This window comes from Tamandua tetradactyla, chromosome 6 (genome assembly GCF_023851605.1).
Source record: "Tamandua tetradactyla isolate mTamTet1 chromosome 6, mTamTet1.pri, whole genome shotgun sequence".
In the NCBI taxonomy this organism is placed as follows: Eukaryota; Metazoa; Chordata; class Mammalia; order Pilosa; family Myrmecophagidae; genus Tamandua; species Tamandua tetradactyla.
Genome location: NC_135332.1, coordinates 62,686,064 through 62,712,345, shown reverse-complemented (window position 1 = coordinate 62,712,345; position 26,282 = coordinate 62,686,064). Strand labels below are relative to the sequence as shown.

The 26,282-nt window shown below is 49.5% G+C and overlaps 1 protein-coding gene across 2 annotated transcripts in view; it reads left to right on the top strand.

Moving 5' to 3' along the window:
- PIK3R6 (phosphoinositide-3-kinase regulatory subunit 6) overlaps positions 1–26,282 on the top strand; it is a 76,243-nt gene that overhangs the window by 32,650 nt on the left and 17,311 nt on the right. Inside the window, exons 2-15 of one of the 2 annotated variants that reach the window (XM_077165956.1) lie at positions 866–968; positions 5,573–5,608; positions 7,799–7,882; positions 8,505–8,596; positions 9,003–9,071; positions 10,318–10,450; positions 10,604–10,673; positions 11,751–11,934; positions 16,383–16,548; positions 18,867–18,956; positions 19,880–20,300; positions 20,669–20,747; positions 21,497–21,619; positions 24,502–24,612. In XM_077165956.1, the coding sequence (XP_077022071.1) occupies positions 956–968; positions 5,573–5,608; positions 7,799–7,882; positions 8,505–8,596; positions 9,003–9,071; positions 10,318–10,450; positions 10,604–10,673; positions 11,751–11,934; positions 16,383–16,548; positions 18,867–18,956; positions 19,880–20,300; positions 20,669–20,747; positions 21,497–21,619; positions 24,502–24,612 (1,671 nt within the window). In that variant the 5' untranslated portion in view covers positions 866–955. Of the gene's footprint in view, positions 1–865; positions 969–5,572; positions 5,609–7,798; positions 7,883–8,504; positions 8,597–9,002; positions 9,072–10,317; positions 10,451–10,603; positions 10,674–11,750; positions 11,935–16,382; positions 16,549–18,866; positions 18,957–19,879; positions 20,301–20,668; positions 20,748–21,496; positions 21,620–24,501; positions 24,613–26,282 lie in introns of those variants that run through there. The other variant, XM_077165957.1, reaches the window with a different exon arrangement.

The window sequence follows — 26,282 nt, the reverse complement described above, 5'->3', positions numbered from 1 at the left end:
ATCAAGGTTGAGCTAGCTTTTTCAAATAAACTGAGAAATCTTTCCTGCTTTCGGTGTGCTTTGCAACAGTTTTAATAACACAGATTTTCTTTACTCTGCAAGTGTGAAGGAACTTATCAAAGGAACCATCTGGTCCAGTTACCACTCTTTAAAGAGCTGGCTCTCTGACAACTTTCTCTGCTTCCTCACTGGTTACTATATAAGCAGTTTCTCAAGCTCTTCTAGAAACTTTGAGTCATTTGCATTTCCCTAGGAAACCACGTATAATAAAGGGTAGATGGATTTTCTTTTGAGCCAAAACTATTTATATGTTCCATTTATCATTTCTAATACTCTCTTTGTGAGCTCTCTCACTCTTTCTCTCAATGAGCTTTTCCAGGAATGCTTATTATTTTCTCCAAAGAGCAAGTTCTTGGTTTTGTTCAGAGTCCATCTGCTCTCTAGGCATCAGGTTTGCTGCTCTTGTGGTGTGTGTGCGCGTGTGGGTGCAGACTTTGGGGTACCCCATGCTGGGGTCACAGTGAAGCAGACTGGAGTATGATTGAAAGCAAAGCCTTTGGAGCCAGAAGGTCTGAGTTCAAATCCCCTTTCCTTTATGGACTAGCCATCTGACCTTGAATAGTTATTTAATGTCCCTGTGCCTCAGGTTTCCCCTCTGTAGATTGGGAGGGAAATAGTACCCATCTCAGGAGGTTAATATTAGATGAGAGTCCACACTTAGTAAGCACCACAGAAATATTTCCTACTTAAATCTGGACTCCCTTCTGGCGGGTCAGAAGCCTAAGTCCCCAGGGAGGCTGTCCCTCCCCCAGCTGTACTTTCCGTGCCTTCCTACCTCGTACACTGACTGCCTCTTATTTTGCAGAACTAACTCCGTGCAGAAAGAGCACGCACCCTACTCTCCACCCAGCCACCTGAGACAACCACATCCTGGTCTCACACCCTGCAGGCTCCCATGGAGAGCTCAGGTCAGTTCTGCGGGAAGGGGGAGGGGTTTAGGGGCCAGGCAGCCCCATGGGGAAGGCCCCTCATGGGGGAGAATGCCCCAGCGCTGGCAGGACCCCTTCCACCCAGCCAGACTGCGAGACCCCAGCTCAGCCCTCCAAAGGTGAGAATATCTTGCGAGGTGGACATCCACATGCCTATGTGAGGCCTCAGATGCTTGCAGGACACTGAGCTGGAGAAGGGGACTGATGACAATACGTAAGAGGCCTTACCAAGCAGAGGGATATGCACCACACATTGTGTTTATTTAACAAACCCTAGAGAGCACTTACAATGTGTCCAGTACTGAGAAAAGTCCTTGACAAATATTAAGTTATTCATCCTCCACAAGATAAGTATAGACAGGTATTATTATCTGTATAAGACAGGTCTTATTCTCACTCCCAGGTGACAGAAGGGGAAACTGAGGCACAGGAAGGCCAGGTATTTTCTCCACAGGTCACATAGCTATTTCTGGATTTGAACTGGGCAGTAGAGCTCCAGCATCCATGATCTAAATGATTTCACTATGGATTGCCTCATGCAAGCATCAGGATTCTGTAAGGTAGGGACGTCAATACCATTGTCCTCGTTTTACTGAGAGGGAAACAGAGCCTCATAGAGGTTAGTTAATTTTCCCAAAGCCACACAGCAAAGCCAGCTTGGGAACCCAGGTCTGTCTGATTCCAAAGCCCAAGTTCTTCACCTTTATCTCACCCGAACACAAGGAGAGAGGTGTATTGTGTAACAGTCAACCCGGAAATCGGAGACCACTCCTCAGACCACTAGGCATCCCTGAACTGGGGAAGGGAGGGGACGCCCCAAGGCAGGGGCAGTTATGGGGCAGTAATCATCCCTTTTCACTCCCCTCAGACAGCCTCATCCATCACAAGTGGCTCCAACCACATCTGCAACCCCAGAGAATCCTGGTGCTGCAGTACTCAGGGTTGTCTTTGACCACCTGGGGTTCAGTCCAGGAAGAAAAGCATCAGGGAAGCACTGTACAAATCTCCTGAATAATTTCAAACCAAATTCATTTGCAGTCACTTGAACAATAAATGCATACAGTACTGGGTTTTAGGAAGAGATGTATCAATAGTACATCTCTTTGGAGACAAGCAATAGAAATGGATGTGGCTAATTTAATCCAAGTAAGAAAAAAATAGTGGAGAAGGAAAGGCTGAAGACCCAGACACCCCAAAGGGCAGGCAACAGGGCAGGTCTGGTGACGAGCAGTAGATAGTGTAGATAGTGTCCTTGGAGAAGTTTCCAGGTGCTTTTCCATCCTCAGTCCCTCTGCACAAAGTTCACCTGGAGAGCTGCCTGGCCAGTTTGGTCTTGTATCCTCTCCATGGCCAGCGCAAAGCAGGGCTCCAGGTTCAGTTGGCCCATCAAGACTGCACCAAGCAGGGGGCTGCTGGACGGGCAAAACCAGACACCCACCTTCAAAGGTGTGACGTGATCCCAAACGCCAGCGAGTGAAAGGCAGCTTGAAGAAGACAGAGGTTGGTCTGTTTGCAAAACCTTAGAAGATTGCACCATGTCATAATGCCTTGCTGGACCCCAAGGGAGTTAAGGGATTGATATCTACCACCCAGACCCAAGGGTTATGTTTCCAAAGTTAAATCTGTTGTAAAACAAACAACCAAATTAACTTTCTCCAGTGGCATTCTTTGGAATCCCCTTCCCACCAGCTTGATGGTCAGGAGATGTCCTGGCACTGTGACCTTTGTCCCCAATTCAGAGATGACCGTCTTCTGTGAGCCCTGGCACCTGACTCCCTGCTTGACAGATCAATTGCGCTGATTTCCAAGCTTATCAGCTGACACAGTAATTTTCACCCTGCACATTAGAATCACCTGGTGTTCTAGTTTGCTAGCTGCCAGAACGTGACATATCAGAAACAGAATGGCTTTTCAAAGGGGGAATTTATTAAGTTGCACATTTACAGTTCTAAGCCCATGAAACTGTCTCAATTAAAGCAAGTCTATAAAAACGTCCAAATTAAGGCACCAACATGAGGTTACCTTCACTCACGAAAGGCCGATGAAGTTCAGAGTTTCCTTCTCAATTGGAAGGGCACGTGGCAAACATGGCGACATCTGCTAGCTTTCTCTTCAGGCCTCTTGCTTCATGACACTCTCCTGGGCGCATTTTCCTTCTTCATCTCCAAAGGTCTCTGGCTGTGTAGACGCTCTGCTTCTCCTGGCTCTGCTGCTCTAGTCTCTCTCCAACATGTTTCCTCTTTTAAAGGATTCCAGTTAACTCATCAAGACCCACCTGGAATGGGTGGAGTCACACCTCTCTCTAATCAAAGGTTAACACCCACAATTGGGCGAGTCACTCTTCGTGGAGATAATCTAATCAATTTTCCAACATACAGGAGTGAATAGAGATTAAAAGAAACGACTGCTCCCAAAAGATGGATCAGGATTAAAACTTGGCTTTTCTAGGGTGCATAATCCTTTCAAACCAGCATACCTGGGGAACTGTGAAATTTTTAATTTATTGGACCTTGTGTTTATATGCTGTGGCCTTTGTAACAAATCACCACAAACTTGGTGGCTGAAAACTACAGAAATGTATTCTCTCACAATTCTGGAGGTCAGAAGTCCAAAATCAAGGTGTTAGTAGGGTCACAATCCCTCCAAAGTTCTTAAGGAGAGAATCCGTCCTTGCTTCTCCCTGGGTCCTGGTGACTCCTGGCATTCCTTGGCTTGTGAGAGCATCACCCCAGTGTCTTCCTCCATCTTCACGTGGTCTCCTTCCCCATGTGTCTCAAATCTCCCTCTCCTTTGAGGGACACCACCAGTCATTGGCTTTAGAATCCACCCTAAATACCAGATTTCATCTGGAGCTCCTTAACTAATTATATCTGCAATGAATCTTATTTCCAAATACGGTCACATTCTGAAACTCCAAGTACACATGAATTGGGAGGGGGGCACTATTCAATCAATGGTAGGCCCCAACCTCTAAGATTCTGATTTAATCACTCGTGGGGGGCTGGGAGACCCTATGGATTGGTATTTTTTAAAGCTTTCCAGGTGGTTCTAATGTGCATCAAGGTTGGGAAGCACAGAACGAGGGGAAAGGGGAAACATCCCAAGAGAGTAGGAGAAGGCAGGGGTTTGACCCTCTAGGAGAGAAAGGATTGCAGGGCAATGGAGAGTGTGACTGCAAGACTCCAAACAGCTTCAAAAGTCCTGAAATTGAGAGGCAGGCCCTGAGCTGGGGGGGGGGGGGGGGCATCCTTATGCTGTGGTATAGGTGGTCCAGGAGACCTTTGCTGTGACTTGCACGGAGTTTGGTGCTTAGCTGCCTTTATCTGAGCTCTTCACCACCACTGGTGAGCCATGTCCCAACCAACCCTGGTCTTCCTCATTCCCTGGAAACTGAAAACCCTTGTACCCGCACAGTTTTAGGGACTTCAACTCCCCGCCTTGGGTTGGGTCACTCTCCTCTTTAGAAGCATTAAAAAGTCTTCATTTCCCATCCCTTTTAGACAATTCTTCTGGATTGTCTCAAATAGCTATACCAGGGTCTCAAACTTCAGTGCTTCCAGGGGCCAGGTAGTGGGTGTCAATGAGTGAAACAAGGAGTGTAGAAACTGAGAAGAACCAGAGAAGTCCTGCCCTAGCTCGTGGGGGAGTGGGGACGGGTGTGGGGGGGTACAGCTGCTCCCCAATCCCTGTTGATTGTTACATCTGAGAAGAATATCTACCCAATGTCATTACATTTTCAAGGCTTCAAGAGGTGCCAAAAATCAAAACTTTTCTGCAAAAGCTCCTGATTTTTACATGTTGGCAGCTAATTTGATTTTCTTTCAAGACATTCGTGCAAACCCAAACAAACCATGTCTGCAAGCCAGATGTGGGCCAAGGCCTGAGAGTTTGTTTGCTTTTGAAAGCAAGCTTATTTGGGTTGTCTCCTGGGGCTACCGGCAACTTCTCTATTTTTCTCGAAAACAGAAAAATTTACTCCCTTTGCAGAACAGGGGAGCCCAGGGCTCAGAATACAAAGTCTTGGCTGTCCTTCCAGTAGGTGTGTTTGTGTGTGTTTGGGGGGGGAGGGAAAGTCACAGTTATACGTCTTTTGTGCAGTCCAAAGAAGAAAGAAAGGAAGGGAGATAGGAAAGAAAGAAGGAAGGGAAGGAAAAAGGAGATCAATTAATTTTTTAATAACTCACCTACATTTGCTCATTAAATCTTCATGCAAGGCAGGGATGGATAGATGGAAGGACAGATTGTAGCCAGCCTTCATGCCAACCTAAAATATTTCCTTGCTAGGTTGGGGAGATACTGTACTCCCCAGCAGAGTGGCCAGGTGGGTAGATGTTGGCTGTGTCCACTCCCAGCCTGGAAGAGATTCAGAATCAGGCCTTTACATCATCCAGGGGGAAAGTGGAAGTTAGGAGAAAAGTAAATGTTTTAGAGATGTAACTGTCCCCAGCAGACCGCACTGGCCCACCCCAGGGGATGTGGAGAGGCCAGTCAGTGAGCGCCAAGGCACTAGATGCCTTGGCCCGGACAAATTCTGATCCCTGGACTGTAACCTTTTTTGTTTTGTTTTGTTTTTGCATGGGCAGGCTCCAGGAATCGAACCCGGGTCTCCCGCATGAAAGGTGAGCATTCTACCACTGAACCACCCGTGCACCTTGAGCTGCAACCTTTTGATTGCTTTATTTCTTATCGCTATCATACCTACTTCCAAAGGGATCTGAGGCAATTGAGATGTATGTGAAATAGAACGTAAGTTAGGAAACCCAAAGAGATTCAAAGAAGAGAGATCACTGTCAATTCAGATGAGCTGATTTTGGAGGGTGGTCCCTGATTTGACTTACAAGTTTCCTAACAATCAAGGCAGAAGGGGAACCCCTGATGCATGGGGTTTTTATCGTGGGAGGACCAGAGAAAATGCACTTGCCTATAAAGACAGACTCTTGGCTGGAGCTAATTGCAAAGATGAATGTATTGGGTGGGGGTGTTTCCCACACTTCCGGTGTTACTCTGGTTCCTCCAAGAAGCAGACACCAAGATGGAATTAAATGCACAAGGACTGACTAGCAGAATGTATGACAGAAAACGCAGGGAGCTGGGGAAGGCTGGGAGAGCGCTGCCCCTGATACAAGTCTGATCCCAAGAAGGAAGGAAAAAGAGAAGAAAGGGCAGAAATACCTTAGACTGACAGGTAGTCTGAGAAAGGCTCAGCAGGGCAATTGAGGAATCCTTGAACTAAAGTCGCCCACCAAAGAGGTCTCACGTCTCCCAGATTCTGCTTTAGAATCTCTGCTGCATTCTGTATTGGTTGGGCAGCCTGGCTTTGGCCCACAGTGATGGATTTCAGAGCCCAGAGCTGAGAACCTTGGTCAATTACACTCCCTGTAGTGAGAAGTCAGTGAGACATGTTCTCATGGCTACCACACTTTCCAAACTTCAGTTACTTATTCTTTCTTTTTAAATTTTTTTTATTAATTTTTAAATTTTTTTTAAAAATTACAAGAAAGAAACACAAACATTCTTAACATATGATCATTCTGTTCTACATAAATAATCAGTAATTCACAATATCATCACATAGTTGCATATTCATCATCTGATCATTTCTTAGAACATTTGCGTCAACTCAGAAAAAGAAAGAAAAAGAAAACAGAAAAAATTCATACATACCATACCCCTTACCCCTCCCTTTCATTGATCACTAGCATTTCAATCTAAGTTTATTTTAATATTTGTTCCCCCTATTATTCATCTTTATGCCATATGTTTTACTCGTCTGTTGATAAGGTAGATAAAAGGAACATCAGACCCACAAGGTTTTCACAATCACACGGTCACATTGTGAAAGCTATATCATTATATAATCATCTTCAAGAGACATGGCTACTAGAACACAGCTCTACATTTTCAGGCAGTTCCCTCCAGCCTCTCCATTACATCTTGAATAACAAGGTGATATCTACTTAATGCATAAAAATAACCTCCAGGATAACCTCTCGACTCTGTTTGGAATCTCTCAGCCATTGACACTTTGTCTCGTTTCACTCTTTCCCCTTTTGGTAGAGAAGGTTTTCTCAATCCCTTGATGATGAGTCTCAGCTCATTCTAGGATTTCTGTCCCACGTTGCCAGGAAGGTCTACACCCCTGGGAGTCATGTCCCACGTAGACAAGGGGAGGGTGGTGAATTTGCTTGTTGTGTTGGCTGGAGAGAGAGGCCACATCTGAGCAACAAGAGGTTCTCTTGGGGGTGACTCTTAGGCCTAATTTTAAGGAGGTTTGACCTATCCTTTATGGGGTTAAGTTTCATATGACCAAACCCCACAGTTATTTATTCTTATACCACCTTTCTGTGTTTGCTATGTCGGTGTACCACATGTCCTGGTACTTATCTGGTATATTTCTTTAAATCAACTTTGAATTAACTCTCTATAAATTTTGGCTTCACCCTAAGCAATAGCGAACACATCACTCAACTAGGTTGAGTACTAGTCATTTATTTTCTTTCTAATATACGTTAAGATAAGTGCACGCCCGTTCAACATTTAAGATTATCTGTGTGCTACCTAAAATCATTTTGCACACCACCAGTGGTATATGTGCCACACACAGGTTTTACAAACAACTCGGAAATGCCAACTGCAAGGCTGCATTTGGCACTGGTTGATATATTGGCTCCTCGCTGCCAGCTCTAAGTTGACTACTTCGGGGCAGCTCCTGGGGGCTCATGGAAGGGCCTGGAGGTGGGGCTGAGGGTAGGGCCCCGTGGGCTGGGCTCCGAAGCTCCTGGCCTCACATCCACACCCTTGCTGCCCAGATGTGGAGCTGGACCTCCTGAGGAGTGTGCAGGCTGTGCTCCGGGAGCTCAGCACCCAGGCCCCAGGCCTGCAAAGCAACCAAGGTAAGAGCCAGCAGGGTCCCTCCTGCTCCCCCTTCCCCACCCCAGCCAGCTCGCTGTGTCCCTTTCCTGCTGGAGAGGACTGGGGCCAGAAGGAAGGATCAAGAAGATGTCTCTGCTCCCTGGTTCAGCCTTCCCAACAACAATTGCTGAGAGCATTGGCATATGCCTCCTTCTTTCTTAACCACTTTCCCCAGCTCCACTGCTAAACCTCTGCGCTCCAGGCCAAAAGACTTTGCAGAAGTGTGACTCAGGCCACTGGCCTGCAAACCTTGCAGCTGCAAAATTCACACGTGCACACCACCTCCTTTCCCTTGGTCCCAGCTCACTCTGAGAGCCACCCAAAGAGCTGGGATTTTCCCCGCCAGTGTCCCACCTCCCTTCCTTTATGCCCTGAAAATTTACTATCCACAAAGGGCCTGCAAAGCAGAATTTACTTACATGTAAGAAACCAGCTCGTGTACACCTGAGCCAGGTGCCTGGCTAGGGGGTCAGACCTGTGGCTGCTCAGAGATGCGGTCTAGGGCTCCAGGACCCAGGGCCCAGTTCAGTGGGCCTCTGCTAAGAACCCCTCTACCACTGCCCCTGCTGCCTGGCTGTGCTGGGCTCCCTTTCTCCTGCCCAGGCATGTGGAGATGGTCCCTGCACAAGAAGGTCGAGCGAGATCCCAGCAAGAGTCCAGCTCTGGTTCGCATTCTGCTTAGAGAATTGGAGAAGGTGGGTGCTGGGGCTTTGGAGAGGCAGAGAGGGGCTGGTCGGGCTGGGGGCGCTTGGTCCCATCAGAGCTGTCACTCCCAGACTATGGTCACTTGGGGACCACCTTCATGTTTTTTACCATATATGTCTCCCTCCTTTTACATGCACAATATTTTCTTTTACGTTGACTCACAAGGTTTTACCTGAATTAATGTATTTCAAAAAGAAGCTATCATGCAACCATAAATGGAAAACCAGTATCACTTGTCAGAAACAGGTTGGGGACTTGCCTTGGTCATTTGCTGGCAACTCCTGCTCTGAGTCAACACCACCCCTCCCTGACAAGAGTCCCCCACCCTCCCCTGCCATGCCCCCACACCTGTGCTCCCGCTCCCGGTGACTATCAATGTGAACTCCTGTTTTGCAGGCAGAAAGCGAGGACCTGCGTCACGTCATCATTCCTTTGCTGCACACACTAATGTACGTGCTCACAAAGGTGAGCCTGGGGCTGAGGGTCAAGTGCGGTGACCCAGGTGTGGCTGCACAGGACATGCTCCTGGACCCTTAATGGACACCCAATCCCTGCCAGTGTGAGCCCAGAGAAACCCTTGCATGGCCTGCCCCAAGCTGGTCTCTAAGCCCGAGCTATGCCCTTTCCGCAAAGCACGAAGAGGCAGAATTGGGAAGCCCATGGAAAAAGTCCAGGCAAGGCAGAGATTGTGCATGGGGAGCCTTGAATGCCAGAATGAGGTCCTTGGGTTTGCTCATATCTGCAAGAGAGGGAATGTGGTAAACAAACAAAGTGCCTTGGGAGAAGAATCAGGAGCTTCCCGTGTACTTGCAAAGATGCCCAGGGGCCAGAAAAGCAAGGCTGGGGCTGCTGGAAGAGCCGGATAGGACTTGGCTCTGGCAAAGGCAGAGAGCATGGGGTGAAAATGAGGGTTGGGGAAGCCTCTAGAACCTCAGGGGATTTCCTCTGCCTTTCAGTTGTAACTCCAAGGCTTGGAGCCTGGGGAGCAGCAGAAACGTGTGGTCCGCATGGAGTGGGATGAATCTCCTTCTCACCAAGATTAACTAGGGCAGCATTTAAGCTTCCTGGGGCTGTTGTACAAATAACTGCCAACTGGATGGCTTAGAACAGCAGAAATGGATTCTCTCACAGTTCAGGGGACCAGAAGCCCCAAACAAAGGTGTCTGCAGGCTCTTGGGAGAAAGTGGGGAGGCCCTTGCGGGGACTCTGAGGAACAAACTGTTCCAGGCCTCGCTTCCTAGCTTCCAGTGGTTGCCAGCTATGATCAGCATTCCTTGGCTTGTGCATGTCTCACTCGGTCTCTGCCTCTGCCTTTCCATTGTCTTCTCTGTGCACCGGTGTGTCCTTTTCTGTCTCTTATAAGGACACTCCCATTGGATTTAGGGCTGACCCTAATCCAGAAGGATCTCGTTTTAATCCTTAATTACATCTGCAAAGGCCCTCTGAGGTCACAGTCTCGGGTTCCAGGTAGACATGAATTTGGGGGGACTACCAGGCAGCCTGCCCCAGGCACCTAAGAGCAGTCTTACAGATGCTGGGAGAAGAGGAAGAGGGGAAATGTAGGAGTCATTAATGGCACATGGGTGGGAGAGAAGTCTGAGCCCAGGCCCAGCGGTCAGGCCAACCTTCCTCCTCTCCCATGCCACCCCACCCACCCAGCTCCCTTCCCGACCTAGGGCTCTGGGCACCCCAACTCCTCCCTCTCCCCCAGGCCACAGGCATCTCTGAGGAGCTCTACAGGAGAACTTACACCTTTTGCACGAGGTTACTGACCTTGCCCACCCCCTACTGCACGGTCGCCTTGGAATGCGCTATACGGCTGAAAACAGAGACGGCCGTCCCAGGTAAGAGTGGTGGGTGCCTTTGTCTCCCACGCCACAACTCCAGCACCACCCGAGGTCCTCCCTTTTGTTCCAGGATACAGGGGAGCTCAAATAGTCCTTGCATCTTCTGTGGGAAAGGGGGAGGCCGGCTGGCTAACGTGGCCTGGTTTGCAGGGACATTGTACCAAAGGATGGTCATTGCCGAACAGAACTTGATGGATGACCTGTATCCCTACCAGGAGAGGTGAGTGCCTGGGACTGGTGGCTGCTTTCAGCCCCCAAGGTTTGGGGGACTATGTGGCACCTCCCTGACAGCAGGACAAATGCAAGGCTGGACAGAGAGGAGATTAGCAGAGAGGCCCACCTACGACATTCGTCCAACAGTGGAATGCATTTTCAAGAGTGGTTAGGACATATGCTTCTCTGGAGACCACTGAAAGCAGTCAGTCTTTCTTTTGGCCAGATTCAGAGCTAACCTGCTCACATGCAGAAAGTGGACATGGCCACTGGGCCACTCTGGGGTTCTGATGTTCATTCTCGGGCCCGTCCTTGACCATGGTGCAGCATCAGAGCAGCCCGTCAACTAAGTCTCAAGCCTCAATCTGGCTGTCATCTCAGTTTGCCTAGCCCTTTAGATCAGGCTGTTCATGCCAAAGAGATGGGTTGATGGAGTTGGGGTTACAGATATCCTTCTCTGCAATTACATCTGCAGACTTGGCCACAAAAAGGCCCAGCTTGAGTTTAAGGCTTGGGATTCTGTGTCCATGAAGGATGCATGCCAGGGAGGTAATGGGGATCCGGAGACATTAGGATTGGGAAAAATGTGAACTTGGAGAGGTTGGGGTGATACAGTTGAAGGAGGGGGATAAGAGGAGTGAGGTTGGCTTTCTGGTGGGATAAGAGTGATAGAGAGGATGGGAGCTCTCAGAGCTTCAGTTTTGACAGGGAGAAATTAGGATCACCCCTAGAGAGTGACCTGGTCCGTGACCAGGATGCTGAGGGAGGGTGAACACGTCCTTTCACAGAAGGGCAGGATTTAGACAAAAGCTTTCCTAGACCCATGGCTGGGCCCTCTTTCCCATATGAAGACCATAGATTGCAGCTGAAAGCAAGCTGCTCCGCAAAGGGCAGCGCATGTTCCAATTTGCCACACTCCTCACCATTCCCTACTGTTACCCTCCCATAGGCTTCTGAATTTGAGGCTCCTGTTTTAGGAAGAACTAGACAACTTGGGGGGCTGCAGGGCTCTGGTGCCCATCGAGTGGCCCTCTCCCAGCAGCCATCCTCATGAGACCTACCACCCTCTCCCCTCTGCCCGCAGAGTGTTCCTCTTCGTGGACCCAGAGCTGGTGTCTCCCTCCGTGTGCAGCGCTCTGCTGCTGGAGATTGAGGCGGCCCAGGAGCAGCAGACACCGGAGGCCTGCATGCGCCACGTGGTCTCCCACGCCCTGCAGGCTGCTCTGGGGGACGCCTGCCAGGTGGGCGCTCTGCACCAGAAGCTGCAGGTAACTGCTTGGCCCCCAGCTCAGGCCCCTGCCCTGTGCTTGCTCCACTCTTCTCTCCTTCTCCCATTCATATCACCTCTGTTCCCTAAATCAAAAGTCAATATATGTTCACTAAGGAAGATCTGGAAAAAATGCAGATAAGCCAAAGAAGGAAATTCAAAAGCACCCCTAAGTCCTCTGACCAGACATAGTGCAGTGAATATTTTGGTATATTTCCTTCCTAATGACAAGGATAATCATCTGCTACTGTTTATTGAATGTCTGCTGTGTTCCAGACATTGTGTTCAACTCTTTATATGTATCACGTTTTTAAAATTCTCAGCCATCTGTGAAATGGATATAATTATTCTCCATTTACAGAAGAGGAAACTAAGCCACAGAGAAGTTAGCTAACTGACTCATGGGGTGAATCAAAGTGACGGACCGGGATTCGAACCCAGATCTATTGACTTCAAGCTTATGTTCAACTATCGCCTTCCATTGAAATAGTAAACTCTGTGTATCCTCACCCACGTATTCCCTAGCCTCTTCCCTTTGACTCAGCCTCAGCCCCCATAAAAGGCCCAAGACATCCAGAAGGTTGGAGATTTTGGGGTGGGGGAGGATTGCTGCCTGAGGCAGTAAGCGTACCACCATTGGGGTGACCGTTTCGTGGGGTGCAGGACATTTCTGGAGGACTGGGTTGGAACACGGCTATGGTTCTGAGCTGCGGCGCTGCCACGTCAGGAGGGAGCCACGCCCAGCAAAGGGGCCTTAAGGGTGCAGCTATCTAACCCCTGTTTGACCAGCCCCAGGAAGGGAGAACTCGGTCCTTTTCCCCAGCCCATGCCCTGCTTTGCCCACCAAAATGCAATGGATGCATTTCTCTTTCCCATGTGGAATTTTACACACCCCGGATCCCACATCTTGGATTCTTCCTTGGGCAGGTGGGGTGACTTTTATGAGTAGTCGTGCCTCTCCTAAAACCATGTTCATGGTTTCCTATTACTCTTTTTCTCAAAAAGCACCATTCACTTGTTCCTTTGGGGTTGTCCCTGGGCTTGGATCTGTTGACCGCTCTTGACTCGCGCCCGTGCCTCACTTCTTGACTTTCCCTCCTAGTGGACCACTTCCTCTGGGGAGCTCCCAGCGCACATCTGCATCTCTGAGGGTGATCCAAACCCTCAAGGGCTTGGGTCCAGGGCCTGGACTTGGTTTCAGCACTATCCAGTGTGAGCTATTCTCTCTCCCTTGCCGTTGGCCACGGCTCTTAGGAAGGTGGGCTGGAGATGGGGGTGGTGGAGCTTTCCCAGCCTCGAGTTTGCCCACGGTCCCTTCCCCTGCTCGCTCTGGGGATGTTTTCTGGCTCATAAAGCAGGACATATTGGTGACACCATTTTGACACAACCAGGTAAAATGTAAGAGCGTTGATTTTTGTTCCTGAATGATGTAGAAAATGGACAATTCCAAGCCTCACTCCAACCTCAAGTTGGAGGCGGCTGGAATTCAGGGATATGGGTCGGGCCTGGGGTCTGGATCACAGTGGGTTTCAGAGGTGCCCGGTCAGGAATGGGGCGGGGCTCAGAGATGAATAAATTAACGGGACGGCTGCATACATTACTTTGCCATGGGGGAAAAAAAATGCTGAAAGTAAAAGCAGTATTTTTTAAGTGTAGTTAAAATGCCAAGCCCCTCCCATCCCTACTTGAAGCAATCAGCAATCGCCCTCGCTTTCTCCAGAGTCCCCAGCTCTGAGTTTCGATGTTTGCATAGAAAGAATTGAGGGGAAGCCCCGGGGGGGGGTGGGGGGGTGGCGGGGGGGGGGAAGGGGAGCAGGGAAAGGCTATGAGGGTGCATTGCTCCTGTTATGTTGGAGACCCTTGGGAGTTCAGCAGTTGAGGGGTATTCAGTAGTTCCCTGGAAACCCTGCTCCCCCATGGTGTGCCTGGGGGACTCCAGCTTATGTTGCTGGCCACAACCCACCTTGTCTCTGGAACCAAGGAGCCCTCATCTGGAATTCTGTCCCTTGAGGCAGCTTTGGGGTGCCACTTCCAGTCCTACCATGTCTGGTGAAGAGCAAGTGGGATCCGGGAGAAGTGGCTCCACTGGTCAGCAGTGTGGCAGACAGGCCCGGGCTGATCACCAGCCCATGTCCCATCTGCTGAGGCCGGGGGGGCGGGGTGGAGGAGCAAACTGGTCTCCACATGTGTCCAAGGGCCCAGCTGGCATGGTCCCCAGGCTGGGAGGTCAGCTGCAGGCCGTCCATCTCTCCGACCCTCTGCTCCTGGACAAAGGCGGTGAGTTTTCTGCTCAGTGTGCTCAAATGACCAATCCCTGAGACATGGAGGTTTCAGAGAGAAAGCGTTCACTGCTAGGCGCGAAGCAGGAGACCACATGGCTTATCAGCCCCCCAATCTGTCTCCCCTTCTGCAGTAATTCTGATAATTTTATAGTATCAAAAAAATGGGCAGGTTTTAAGAAAACGAGCACAATGGCTCTGGATGATTAATTAGAGGTGATCTAATTATTGAGCATGTTCAGATCGATTACATGCTTAGTCACAGATCGTGTGTAAGAAAATGTATGTAAGCCCTAATGTGATGAGGGCATGATTTTTAGTATTATAATGAGGTCTAGGTGACTTGTAGGTTAAAATCTAAGCTACTATGCATGTCAGGTGGGCCCATTTTGGTTAGATCCAGGCTCCTTTATTGAAATAACTTTGGATTTGGGGTGAGTTAGTTCTGGACTGACCCAAGACCCTTTATTAATAAACATTAGGAGCTGTCTTTAGTGATCAGAAGACTCTAAAGTTGAAAAACCGGATAAAGTGTGTACAAGTGAAGGTTAATTCACATGGGTTTTACAATCACAAGGGCACAAGATAAAGGTTATACAATCATTATGAGAGGTCAAGGCAGCTGGATTTCTGATCAAGTTCAGAGAATTCAGGTATTTCTTTCCTTCTACTCTAATATAGCCGAAAGAAAAAAAGGAATATCTATATAATAATTCAGCAATCAGACTCATCCCTTAAACCCTAACTTCTCAGTTACAGCTCTGTATTCTGGGCGCCAGAGAAGGGAGTGTTCCAGGTTCAGCTGCCACATGTGGGATCAGGGGTTCAAGGGCCAGGGAAAGCCTTGAATCCAGGTTTTCCAAAGGGATATTGGAAAGAGGCCAAGGAAGGATTCAGGAAACACAGCTTGGAGAGCCAGATTTCCGGTTGGCAGCAGTGACTCTCAGCCAGCCGCAGCATCTCAGGTCTAATTTTCCTCTTTTCCTCATACAGTCATTCCATGGAGCTCCAGAAACAGCACTGCCCACAGCCGTTCCCCATCTCAGGTCACAGCAATCATTCAGGCAAAAAACCTTGGAGTCACCCTTGACTCCTTCCTGTTGTTTCCACTTTCAAAATAAGGGTAGAATCCAACCACTCCTCTCCCCTTGAGCTGCCACCACTCTGTTCTCTTGCCTGGATGATTACAATGGCCTCCTGTCTCCTTGCTTCTGCTCTTGCCCCTTCCCATCTTTTCTCAGTTCTGCAGTCGTTAAAGAAAAGGCAGATCATGTCTCTTCTCTGTTCAACCACCCTTGGGGACCTTCATCTGTCACAGGTCAGGTTTGCTAGGAGCCAGGTTCTGATCTGGAGATTTGTGTGTGGGCATTGCATTGGGGAGGGCTCCGGGGAAGCACATCTGTGGGACTGGGCAGGCGGGGGAGCCTGGGCTGTGATGGAGTTGCTGATTCTGGAGATGTGACAGCCCTCAAAGGTACCCAAATTAGGGTGAAGGGATCAGCCAACTAGTCATTTGTTGGGATCATTGTCTTCACTTACATTATTGTCTGTTTGGCAAGTGACACTGCTTCTTTTAATTTAGAATAGCAATTTAAAATTTCCTTTTGAAATAATTTTGAGCCAAAAAGTGAGCTGAATTAAAGAAAACCATTGAGTAAATAATAATATAGTTCATGTGTATGGCAAGGTAGATTAGGAGTAACCGAAATTTAGGAAATATTCATTCTACAAATACTAATTGGGCAACCTACTATGCACCAGGAACTGTTCTGTGCGCTGAGGATGCAGGTGCAAACAAAACAGGAAAAATCCCTGCTTTCCTGGAGTTTAACATTCCAATGGGGCCAGAATACTGAGCTAGTGCCTGGGTGCTGCTCAAAGGAGAGCAGAGGGCAGCAGCCATCCCTGTCCCTTTGGGTTGCAGGGCACCAGCTGTCTCCCAATACCAGGCTGTCAGACCATGACGAGCAGATGGGACCCACTGTTGCAGGAAGCATCAGACAATAACTGTAGCGAGGCAGGAGTGGGAATCTTCCGCAGGCAGGCTGCGGACAACACCCCCAGGGGCACAGGGGCGGGTTACCATACTGAACGATCCACGCCCCTGTGGACTTGGCTGGGGTGGGTGGGTGCTGGGCTGGGACCCAGGCTCTGCGCCCCTCCCTGACAGGCCAGCCCCCGCAGTACCCTGGAGCAGTATTTCCACGCCGTGGTGGCAGCCGTGGAGCAGATGGCTAGTGAGCACAGCCCCAGCCGCGCCGGATATCTGGAGAGGCTGGAAGAGATTTACTGCTCGCTGCTGGGACCCGCAGCGGCCGCCAGGGGTCGCTGCGACGGTAAGCGGCTCGCGGACTCTCGGGCAACAGTGAGGCTCCGCCCAGATAGCGGGCGGGGGCGTGGTGTGGCTGCAGCTGGGAGACCCGCAGAGGGCGCCCGAGAGCAGCGCGGGCTGCAGGGCTGGGCTGAGAAGGGAGGGGAGGGTCGGTGGCTCCTAGGAGAGTTGGGGCTGACGGGGCAGCCAGCGGGGGGCTGTCAAGACGGTGCGAGGAGGGGAAGGGTGGTTTTCAAAAGTCCGAAAGTTCGAATCCAAGCCAGTGCAGCAGATTGTCTGGCTCCACCAAAATCTCCCGCCATTTGTTATAATAAGTAGGGAGGGCCGTGGGTTAGTTGGGACCTGCAAAAAGGGGAGCTATGTCTAGTGCAAGGAAGCTACGCTTTATCTCATTTTCGGTACTAACAGCTAACATCAATAGAGCCCCTTCTATCCGCACCCCACCCCACCCCCCAAAAAAACGGGTTGCAGAGAGATTTAAAATCTTGCCCAAGATCACACAGCTTGTAAGTGGCAGAGTCAAAAATTCAAACCCAGGTGGTCCAGTTTATAACCACTATGCCACAATAATCAAAGGATTAGATTATTTAAAGGTCAGCTAAAATAGCAGATGAGTCAACATCATTTATATTTAGCCTCATTGATTTTTCCTCGGCATACTTTCTTTCCAATTGTCTTTTTGTAAACTAGTGCCATAGACTGTGACACTGATGGGAAGGGAGCCCCATTTGGACTGGGAAATTCAGAAGTGTTCCCGGAATGTCTATTTTCTGGATATTACAGGAGGGTTCTGATTTGCATCTGGCTTCGTGGTCACCCAAAGCACCCACGGAATTTGTCTCCCCTTTCTGCAGAATGCAGTCACTGACTGTGTACCCCTAGTTACACGGCACCGGGAGAGGTCCAGAAACCGCCAGCAGGTTTTGCGCTTGGCAGCCCAGCCCTCCTCTCCCCAGGGAAGGCAGAGACTGCAGAACTCAGAGTGAGGCAGGCACTGCCTAAAGACTCCCTCTGTCTTCTCAGCTTCTGTGCTTTGGTTTTGTTTTAATCATCTGAACTGCTCCTGATCCCCCTTCATTAAGCCTCCTGCCTCCTGAAGCAGGGCGGACCCTCGGCAAATCTGGGCTCTGCTCCCATGGGCACCACTTACAACCACTCAGCAGTAACTCTGCACCCAGTGGACAAGACCCAGCCTGGGCCACCCCCACCCCTATCATCTGAGTGGCATCCAGGGTCACCTGTCCCCCACCTGGACTTGCCTTGTGCATTTTAGTAATCAGCCAGCATGCCTCTTGAGTCTCTGCTGCTACAGGGGGGCAGCATGGATTGCCATTAGGAACAGGTGTCGTGGTGAAGAGCTGGGACTCTGGACCAAGGCTGCCTGGGCTTAAATTCTGGCTCTGACCCTTACTGCATATCCTTGGGCTGGTTGTTTCTTAAGCTGTCTGCGCCCCTGGTTCTTCCTTTGTCAGATGATGACAGTAATAGACCCTGCTGCCTAGGGTTGCTGGCAGGGTTCAGTGAAATGATTATAGCATGGGCAAGGCAAGTAGAAAAAGTGCCTGGCAGGTAGCAGGTGTTCAGTAAACATTATAAGGAGACTTGCAGCTTCACTAGGGACGGAGCCATATCTGTGCAGAAGTCAAACAGGGATACAAAAGTCACACCCTAAGCCTACATTGTGCGGGCAGACAATAAGGTCTCTCAGGCAGGAGGGACCGCTTGTGTCTAGTGCTCAGAAAAGCTTCCAGAAAGGGGAGGTCTCCCCTGTCCTGTCCTTGCCCGGGCTACACAGGGCTCCTGCTGCCCTGAACCCTTGGCCGCTGAGGTCTCCTCAGCATCACCGGGAGAAGAAATGTTAATTGGGTGTCTACTGTGTGCACAATCCTGGAAGACGCCCTAGCATAAGCAGACGCCTTTGCCTCCCGGGTGGATGTAACAGGGCATTTAGGGCACCCAAGAAAACCGACATGACTGCAGCACAGGGTTGAGGGGCAGCGGGGAACAGGAATGGGCAAAAAGTTTGGAAAAGACAATGCGAGCTGGTTTACAAAGGATCCTAAATGCTGGGCCAAGAAGTTTATAGGAAACGGGCTGCTGAGAATTTTTGGGCAAGGAGGTGACAGCTGCAGGGATAGGCTCTGGATGGACTGGTGGGGGTGAGGGTGGGAGGCAGAGATGGAAAGGAAAGGATGGAAGGAAAAACAACCAGACCAGATCTGGGTGGCGCTTCTACAGGAATAGGGGAAAGAGCTGCAGGCAAAAGAGGAGAATCCCATAGTCCTCTGCTCCATGGTGTCCACAGTCTGCTCCTTTCTTCAGGTGACCTCCTGGCAGACCCTCCGCCGCCAAGCATTCCCCTGCCCAGCCCCCACATCACCTTCCACCTGTGGACTGGCGAGGAGCAGCTCTGTGAGTGCCTCTGACCTCTGCAGAAAGAGGCCCCTCTGTGGGGAGATGGCTGGAAAGAGTGATCTCTGTGTGTCTGTCTGTGTGTCCTCAGCCCCTTCTTCCATGAGTTGGTCCCCAGGTCTAGAAGGATGCGTTTCCCCTATGTCAGAAGAGCTTCATGCATTAGTCACTGACTTTGTGTGCCCAGAAAGTGCCACTCTGCCTAACCTGATGCCAACAGCAGTGCCCTCAAGGGGGCAGGCACAAAAGAATGTGAGGGTTCCCCAGAGCTGGAGGAGGCCATCTGGACAGACCTGCTCACCCTGGCACTTCGCCTCGACTCTGGTGTTCCCTGTTCTGCTGTCCCCCTGCTCTTCTCAATGGAGAGAGGCATGCAGAAAGGCTGTTGGGGGGAAGCACTGGACAGGGAAACTGGGTTCAAGTTCTGACACTTCCTTGCATTTGCTGGGTCACCTTACATAGACTCAGTTCTGTCTCTGGACTCACGTTCTCATCTGTAATAAAAAGCAAGTGGACTAGAAAAGTCTGAAAGTCTTTCCCAGAGCTAATAGTCTGGTATCTGTGTCCCAGAGGAAGCGGTGGGGAGCAGAATAGCAGGACTTCATAGGTGTATGTGAAAGAGAAGACTCCGGGATCAGCTAAATGTGAAAAGATTCGGTGAAGCGGATTTCCTTAGTGCAGACCTTATCAGGTCCTTGAGTCTGTTTTGTAAGGGAACGCCCACAAGAGGTGGCAAGAACATGCAGGCTTCTCAACCCTTGTTGTCCACAGAACCTTTGTTTTTGTGTGAAGAATCTAGTGGGGCTTCTGTTCAGCTGAATGGTGTTTGAGAAACATGGAACTGCAGGCTTTTCTGGGGTGCGGCTCCGTCGGCCTCATGAACCCCCTCTGAGCTGACGGTGCCCTTGTTCTCCGCATCGCAGGGAAGGAACTGGTCCTCTTCCTCCGCCCGCAATCGCAGCTGCGCCTCAGTGCTGACCTGGAGGCCTTGGATCTGCAGGGCCTCCTGCCGGGCAGGCTAGCCCGGGTGTCAGTGCTGTCCACTGACAGCGGCATCGAACGGGACCTTCCCTCGGGGCCCGACGAGCTGCCTGCCCCCGGCAGCCCCGAGGTGGAGTGCGCCGGGTTGCAGCGCAAAGGGGGCATCAAGAAGCGGGCGTGGCCCCCCAACATCCTAATGCCTGGCAGCTGGAGCGGGCCCCCAGGGCTGCACCGGAGAACAGGCGGGCCCGGAGGGGATGGAGAACTGCTGCCGGGGGTTTCCCGGCTACACACGGCCCGGGTGCTGGTGCTGGGGGACGACAGGATGCTGGGGCGCCTAGCCCAGGCCTACCACAGCCTCAGGTAGGGACCGGAAGGGGCACAGGTGGGTCTGGCATGGGCTGATGAAAGATCAAGGAACCAAAGAAGAAGTTCGGGAGGCGGAGGCCAGGGTAGGATGGGGCGGGGTGGGGGTGGAGGGGACCCCTGCGCAGTGCCGCTCCCGTGTATCTACTGTTGGGGGGCTCTGGGCTCGCCGCTTTACGCTCATGAGCTTGGTTAAGTCCCCTCACCACCTTTCAGGGTGGGTATTACTGCGCCCACTTTAGATGAGGAAACAGGGTCAGAAAGGCCCAATGTCAAGATATAATAAGGAGCAGAACCGAGAAATGGAGTCTAGTCTGTTGAAAGCCAAAAAATTCTTACCCTCTTGCTTTGCTACCCGTTGCCAGGAAACGAGAGACCCAGAAGTTTTGTCTCACCCCCAGGCTCAGCCTGCAGCTCTACTACATCCGGGTGCTGGCGCCCAAGGTGACTGGGCAGGGGTGGGAGGGAGGGAGAAGGGAGGGGATGGAGAAGAGATCTGGAAGGGAGAAGGGGTGGGGCTGAGCGGGACGCACCCGCAGCCCTGCAGCTCCAGGAAACGGAATCGCCCATCCTCAGAAAGCAGAGATGGGAGAGACCTTAGGGTGTCTGTTCCAGAAGCCACAAAGTGGAGCCCTGTGGGCTGAGACACGTGCTCTCGCGGTGGCATTCTTTTTTGTTTATTTCCTAATGGAATTAGTAGCAAGCTTTTCCTCAAATATTAGGCTCTCATACCCCACGCTCTGACACACACACACACACTCACACACTTCTTGGGATGCACGAAAGGAAAGTTCAGGCCTTGGAAGCTTATTCATCTATTGAGGAGAAACGTGGCCACACTTTAGTTTTCTCTATTGCACGCTCTGCTTTTTATCTGGCACCACTGAAGTGAAAGCTCTTCAAGCAGAGGATTATTTTTTTCGTTGTCCCCAGCAAGTAGCCTCGGCAAGAGGTATTCTGACTGCAGCTTAAGTATAAAACAAAGTAGTAACTTCGCTTCACCTGGTGCAGAAATTGAGGTCCCGGGGGCGGGGGGGCGGGGTGCGGTAAGGAATTTGATCACATTCACTAAGCTAATTTGCCTAGAACCGGAGAGGAGGCCGGTGGCATTTGGGGACCCGCCTGAGAAAGGGCCTAACAGTCTCCCTGTTCTGCTTATCGCCCCCACCACCACCACCACACACACACCCCAGGAGCCCTCAGCACCCGGGCAGCCCGAGCTGGGAGAGCTGGCGGCGTTTCTGGGCCGCGCGGACCCGTGGTACGAGAGCATCGTGAACACGCTGTGCCCGGCCATCCACAAGCTGGCGGCCATGGTAGGGACCACGGGGTGGCGCGCGGGAGGGGGGACGGTCCTGCGCGGACCGGGCGGGTGGGAGAGCGCCGAGCGCGCAGGCAGGGGGCTGCGGGATGGGAGGGTTGTGTTTCCCAATATCGCCCTTTCCCTTGACCTCAGGAGTGGGTCTCCCGCGTTGCCGGGGGAGGAGGGGTGGGATCGAGGGACAGGGTCCCTAACCGGTTAGAGGATTTAACTTCATCCACACCCCTTTTGCCAGGCACTTGAAAAAGGGGAAGTCAAATAGCCTTTCATATGTTGTGGGCCAATTCCCTTTCTTCTTTTGGGAATCTCCTATGGTAATTTCTCTATGATTTTAACTGCCAGTGTTGGCTGAGCACTTACTATATGCCAGGTGTTGTTCTAAGCACTTAACTCTAGAGCAGGTTCGCCTAACCACGAACCACGCTGCCGTCTCCCACACCCAGCTGGAGGGAGGGGTGAGGGATGGGGCGTGGTGAGCTCATCTTTTACTGATTTGAGAAGGCCCTTTATGTATTAAGAGACTCTTACCCTTTTTTGTTATTATATATTGCAGACATTTTTTCCACTTTGCCTGTTTGTCCTTCTTTCTTTCTTTCTTTTTTTTTTTTTTTTGCATGGGCAGGGGCCGGGAATCGAACTCGGGTCTCTGGCATGGCAGGCGAGAACTCTGCCTGCTGACCCACCATTGCCCGCCCTTGCCTTTCAATTTGGCAAATCAGAACCACCACTTAGAATCACCAACAACGGATATCTCAGTTAGCTTAACCATAGACTTATTTAAATAAAGTAGCCATATAATCATTGTAAAGCCTGTGTTTACCCAGTAAGTTTCATAAAGCAATTTAAAATAAAGGCAACAAGGGGGGGAAATCTACATATTCAGATAGCACAGTTCTTAAATTCTGAGTATTAAACACTTGTCATTAGTGGTTTTTGACTTACAGAGGTTTCATCTTTTTTACATACTCCAAGAGAGCCCTCCCTCCTTTCTTCTTTGTGATTTCTGCCTTTGGAGTCAGGTTTGAAAGGCCTTCTCCACGCCAGGATTACATAAATATTCACTAGTATTTCTTCCTAGCACTTCTATTGTTTCAGTTTTTTTACGTTTAAGTAATTCACCCATCTGCAATTCATTTTAATGTTTAGTGTGAAGTATGTCATTTTATTTTTTCCAAATGTTTAGCCAGTTGTCTGAAAGCTACTTATTGCATAGACCGTCTTGCCCCATCTTTCTGAAATGCCATTTTTATCACTTCCTAAATTCTAACATATGACTGAGCTTATTTCAGGGTACCTGTTCTTTCTTGTCGGTTTATTCGTTCTTTTACAAATTAACACTTTTATATTTTAATTTCTGGCAGGGTAAGCCTGTTCCATTGCTCTTCTTTTTGAAAACTTTCCAGGCTGTGCTTATTTATTTATCTTTCCAGATAAGCTTTAGAATCTCATTATCAACCTTTTTTTTCTTTTTAATCCCATTGGGATCTTGTTTGAAATTTGGAGGAGAATTAGTATCATTAGCATATTAATTTCCCCCTCTGGGAGCATGGTATAGCTTTTCATTTATTAAAGTCTTCTGGTATATTCTTCAGTACAGTTGTACAGTTTTCACAATAGAGCTTTTGCTCATTTATTGCTAAACTTATTCCTCACGTTAAATATTTTTTCTGGCTATTGTGAATGGTACTTCTCCCATTATATCTGCTTAGTTATTATTGCTAGTATAAGAGGAAGCTATTGATTTTTACATATTATTTTTTAACTTGCCACCTTACTGTACTCTCAATTGTCTTGCTTGATTGGTTGGGATATGCCTTATATTTTTCCTTCAGATAAAGGTGTTTGGGGGCATGTTTTCTGCCCTGATGATTGTCTGAAAAATGTCTTTGTATATATGCAAAGAACAGTTTGGCTGGGTATTAAAGTACTTTTTTCATCAAATCCTGGAGAACGTTACAGCGGAAGCATCTGCATTGTATTCTGTTGTTAGTACATCCACCCTCCCCCCCAATCAGGACACATATATGACTTTGGATTCTTCCCCCTCCCCCTCCCTTGACAGTCAGCAATTTGTGTGGCCCTTACACTTACTCTAAAAGCAGTTTCTACAAGAAGAGAAAGGACATGTCATAAGCAATGACGGCATTTTTAGAATAACTTGGTAGTTCCTCAGTGCAACATTTTTGAAGGGAGCAGAATTTCAATAGACCAGATGGGAGAGTAGGAGAGGATTTATAGGCGTAGATTGATTTGGATGAGATCAACGCTAAACTTCTTTCCAACTCTAGTACCATGATTCTATATAGGAGTTCTGTTATGTTTGCCTTTACAACCCAGTTATTACGCCAAATAATCACGTGGGGTTGAAGAAGGCCTAGAATGCATAGTCTTTTCCCAATAACATGTACATGGTAACTAGTCTATTAATAGATTCAGAGCCTACCAGAGCTGAAAGTAACTGCAGATCATGGAAACTTGGGCTTCAGAGAGTTGAGAAATTTGCTCGAGGACAATTGGCTAGTGAGTGGCTAGCCAAGGACCCAGGACCCAGGACCCAGTCCAGGCTCTTTCACCCTTAGTTATACTCTCAAGCATCTCGTCTCCCCCCAGGCATCTGCAGTGCCTTACACAGAGAGATGGTCAATATGGCTTTGTGGAACTGAACTGAATCAGCGCCCCCGGGGGATGGATGGATGTTGGGGCTCTGGTTTAGGAGTGGAAATTGGGTGGTGGGAAAGGTATGGAGCATGTTGAAGGAACAGTTGGATTAGTGCATCCCTCTGGGTATGTAGAGATTTGGGGGTTTCTCTAGGAAGAACGTGGAACCTCCCATAGCGATGTAGAAGTAGCTAAAGACCCTGCCTTTCTCCCTCACAGCCTCTCTCCCTGGACACATCCCACACTGTGGACCCCTTCATCCTGGATGTCATCACCTACTACGTCCGCATGGGCATGCAACCCATCTATTTCCAGATCTACGCAGTCAAGGTACGTTTCCCACCAGGGCTCCAGGCACATCGTGTCAATCTGCTGACCCCCAGGACTCCATGGCCTACGTAATCTGGCTTTGGGGAAGCATGAGGTCCCAAGGTGCAAATACAAATCACTCTCAGTTGTTAACTTTATCTTTTTAGTCTCTGGATGAATCAGGTTTTTATAACCTTCTAAGATCTCAAATCCAAGCAGAAGTAGATCTTCTTTATGGGGCCCTTGACCCCTTGAAATTGGTTGCTGCAGAGGCTTGGGAACCAGGATTAACCGATATGGGTGTTCTTGCCAGGAATCGTTTTTCCTCAGAAATTTTGAACTCTATTTTTCCAGTCTCTGAGCAGCACAGACTCCCATCCCACAGGGTTCTCTCACCTGTTCTCCACCACACCCCTCTTCAGCCTTATAGAGACTGCCAGGTTCTTCCATTCCTCACCGCCCACCAGCCACTTTCTTTCCTTTCCTGCCCAGCCGGTTTCTCACCTGAACCCCTCTCTAGCCTCACCCCTCAGTTTTTACTTGCCTCCCTTCCCAGCAAAATCCAGCTCAGAGCAGTGCCACAGCATGCTTTACCATTTCCTAAACTTGGGCTCCTGAGCACCAGCTGGAAAACCAATCCAAAGCCCCATGGCTTGACATTTCCACGCATTCATGGAATCCAGCCTCAGCTGGACCACAGTGCTCCCATGGCAAGCTCCTCTACCTCTGGAATACAGCTGTTCCAACCTTCACCACCTTCTTCAAGCCCTTGGATTTCAGCAAATCCCTTTTCCACCTACTCTACTGAAAAAAATTGAGGCTATCAGGTCTCCTCAAACTTCCCATCCCTGCCTAGAGATGCATCTCCATCCTTCCCATTGTCACAGACTCCTCCCCAGTGGACCTCCTCCAATTCAGGAGAAACCTCTTCTTCTATGCTCTTGACCACTGCACCACCTCCTTTTGGATCTGACCCTTTCAGCCATCCCCTCTCTCCTTCCCCCCCCCCCCCCCATCATTCTGTCTCTATAACCTAAGAAAGACTTTAAGCCAATGAAGTTTCCCTTTATTTTCCAACGAAGGGTGTAAACAGCAGTGGGGCTTGAGACAGGAGAGCCTAAGGATCAGACTTTTTCCAGGTGTAAATCTTATTTTCTACTTTGTTTTCAAGCTCCATACTGTTTTTGGTGTTCATTTGGGGGCAGAAAATTTGGGTTTTTAAATCCTTTGATTCCCAAGATCATCTGGCTCTTGTCGATGGGCTCAGGCAGAAAGGACTTCTTTTGGAAGGTCCTCGGTTCTTCCCTCTTTGCTCTAAGAATGACCAGGGTCTACTGACCATTATCTCTGTATTAGTGGCCTTTATTGGAAGTGACCAACACACTCCTATATTCTGACTTCATTCTGCCCAATCCCTTGAAGCCTCAGCTTTGGTGGGCACGTGACCTGCATCCTGACGTGAAGCAGGCAGCAGTTTAACCAGCTGCTTTGCTACTGGACCTTGAAGATTTCCAAATTCCAAGCCAGAAATGGAAGGATTCCTACCACCCTCCACCCCACTTGGACTCAGCCAGTCCTTAATTTTACCCTCTTCTCTTGCAAAACTCTACCCCTGATTTCAGTTTTATATTAGTGTGCTGGCTTGAAAGGATGTATGTTCCCTAGAAAAGCCATGTTTTAATCTAAATCCC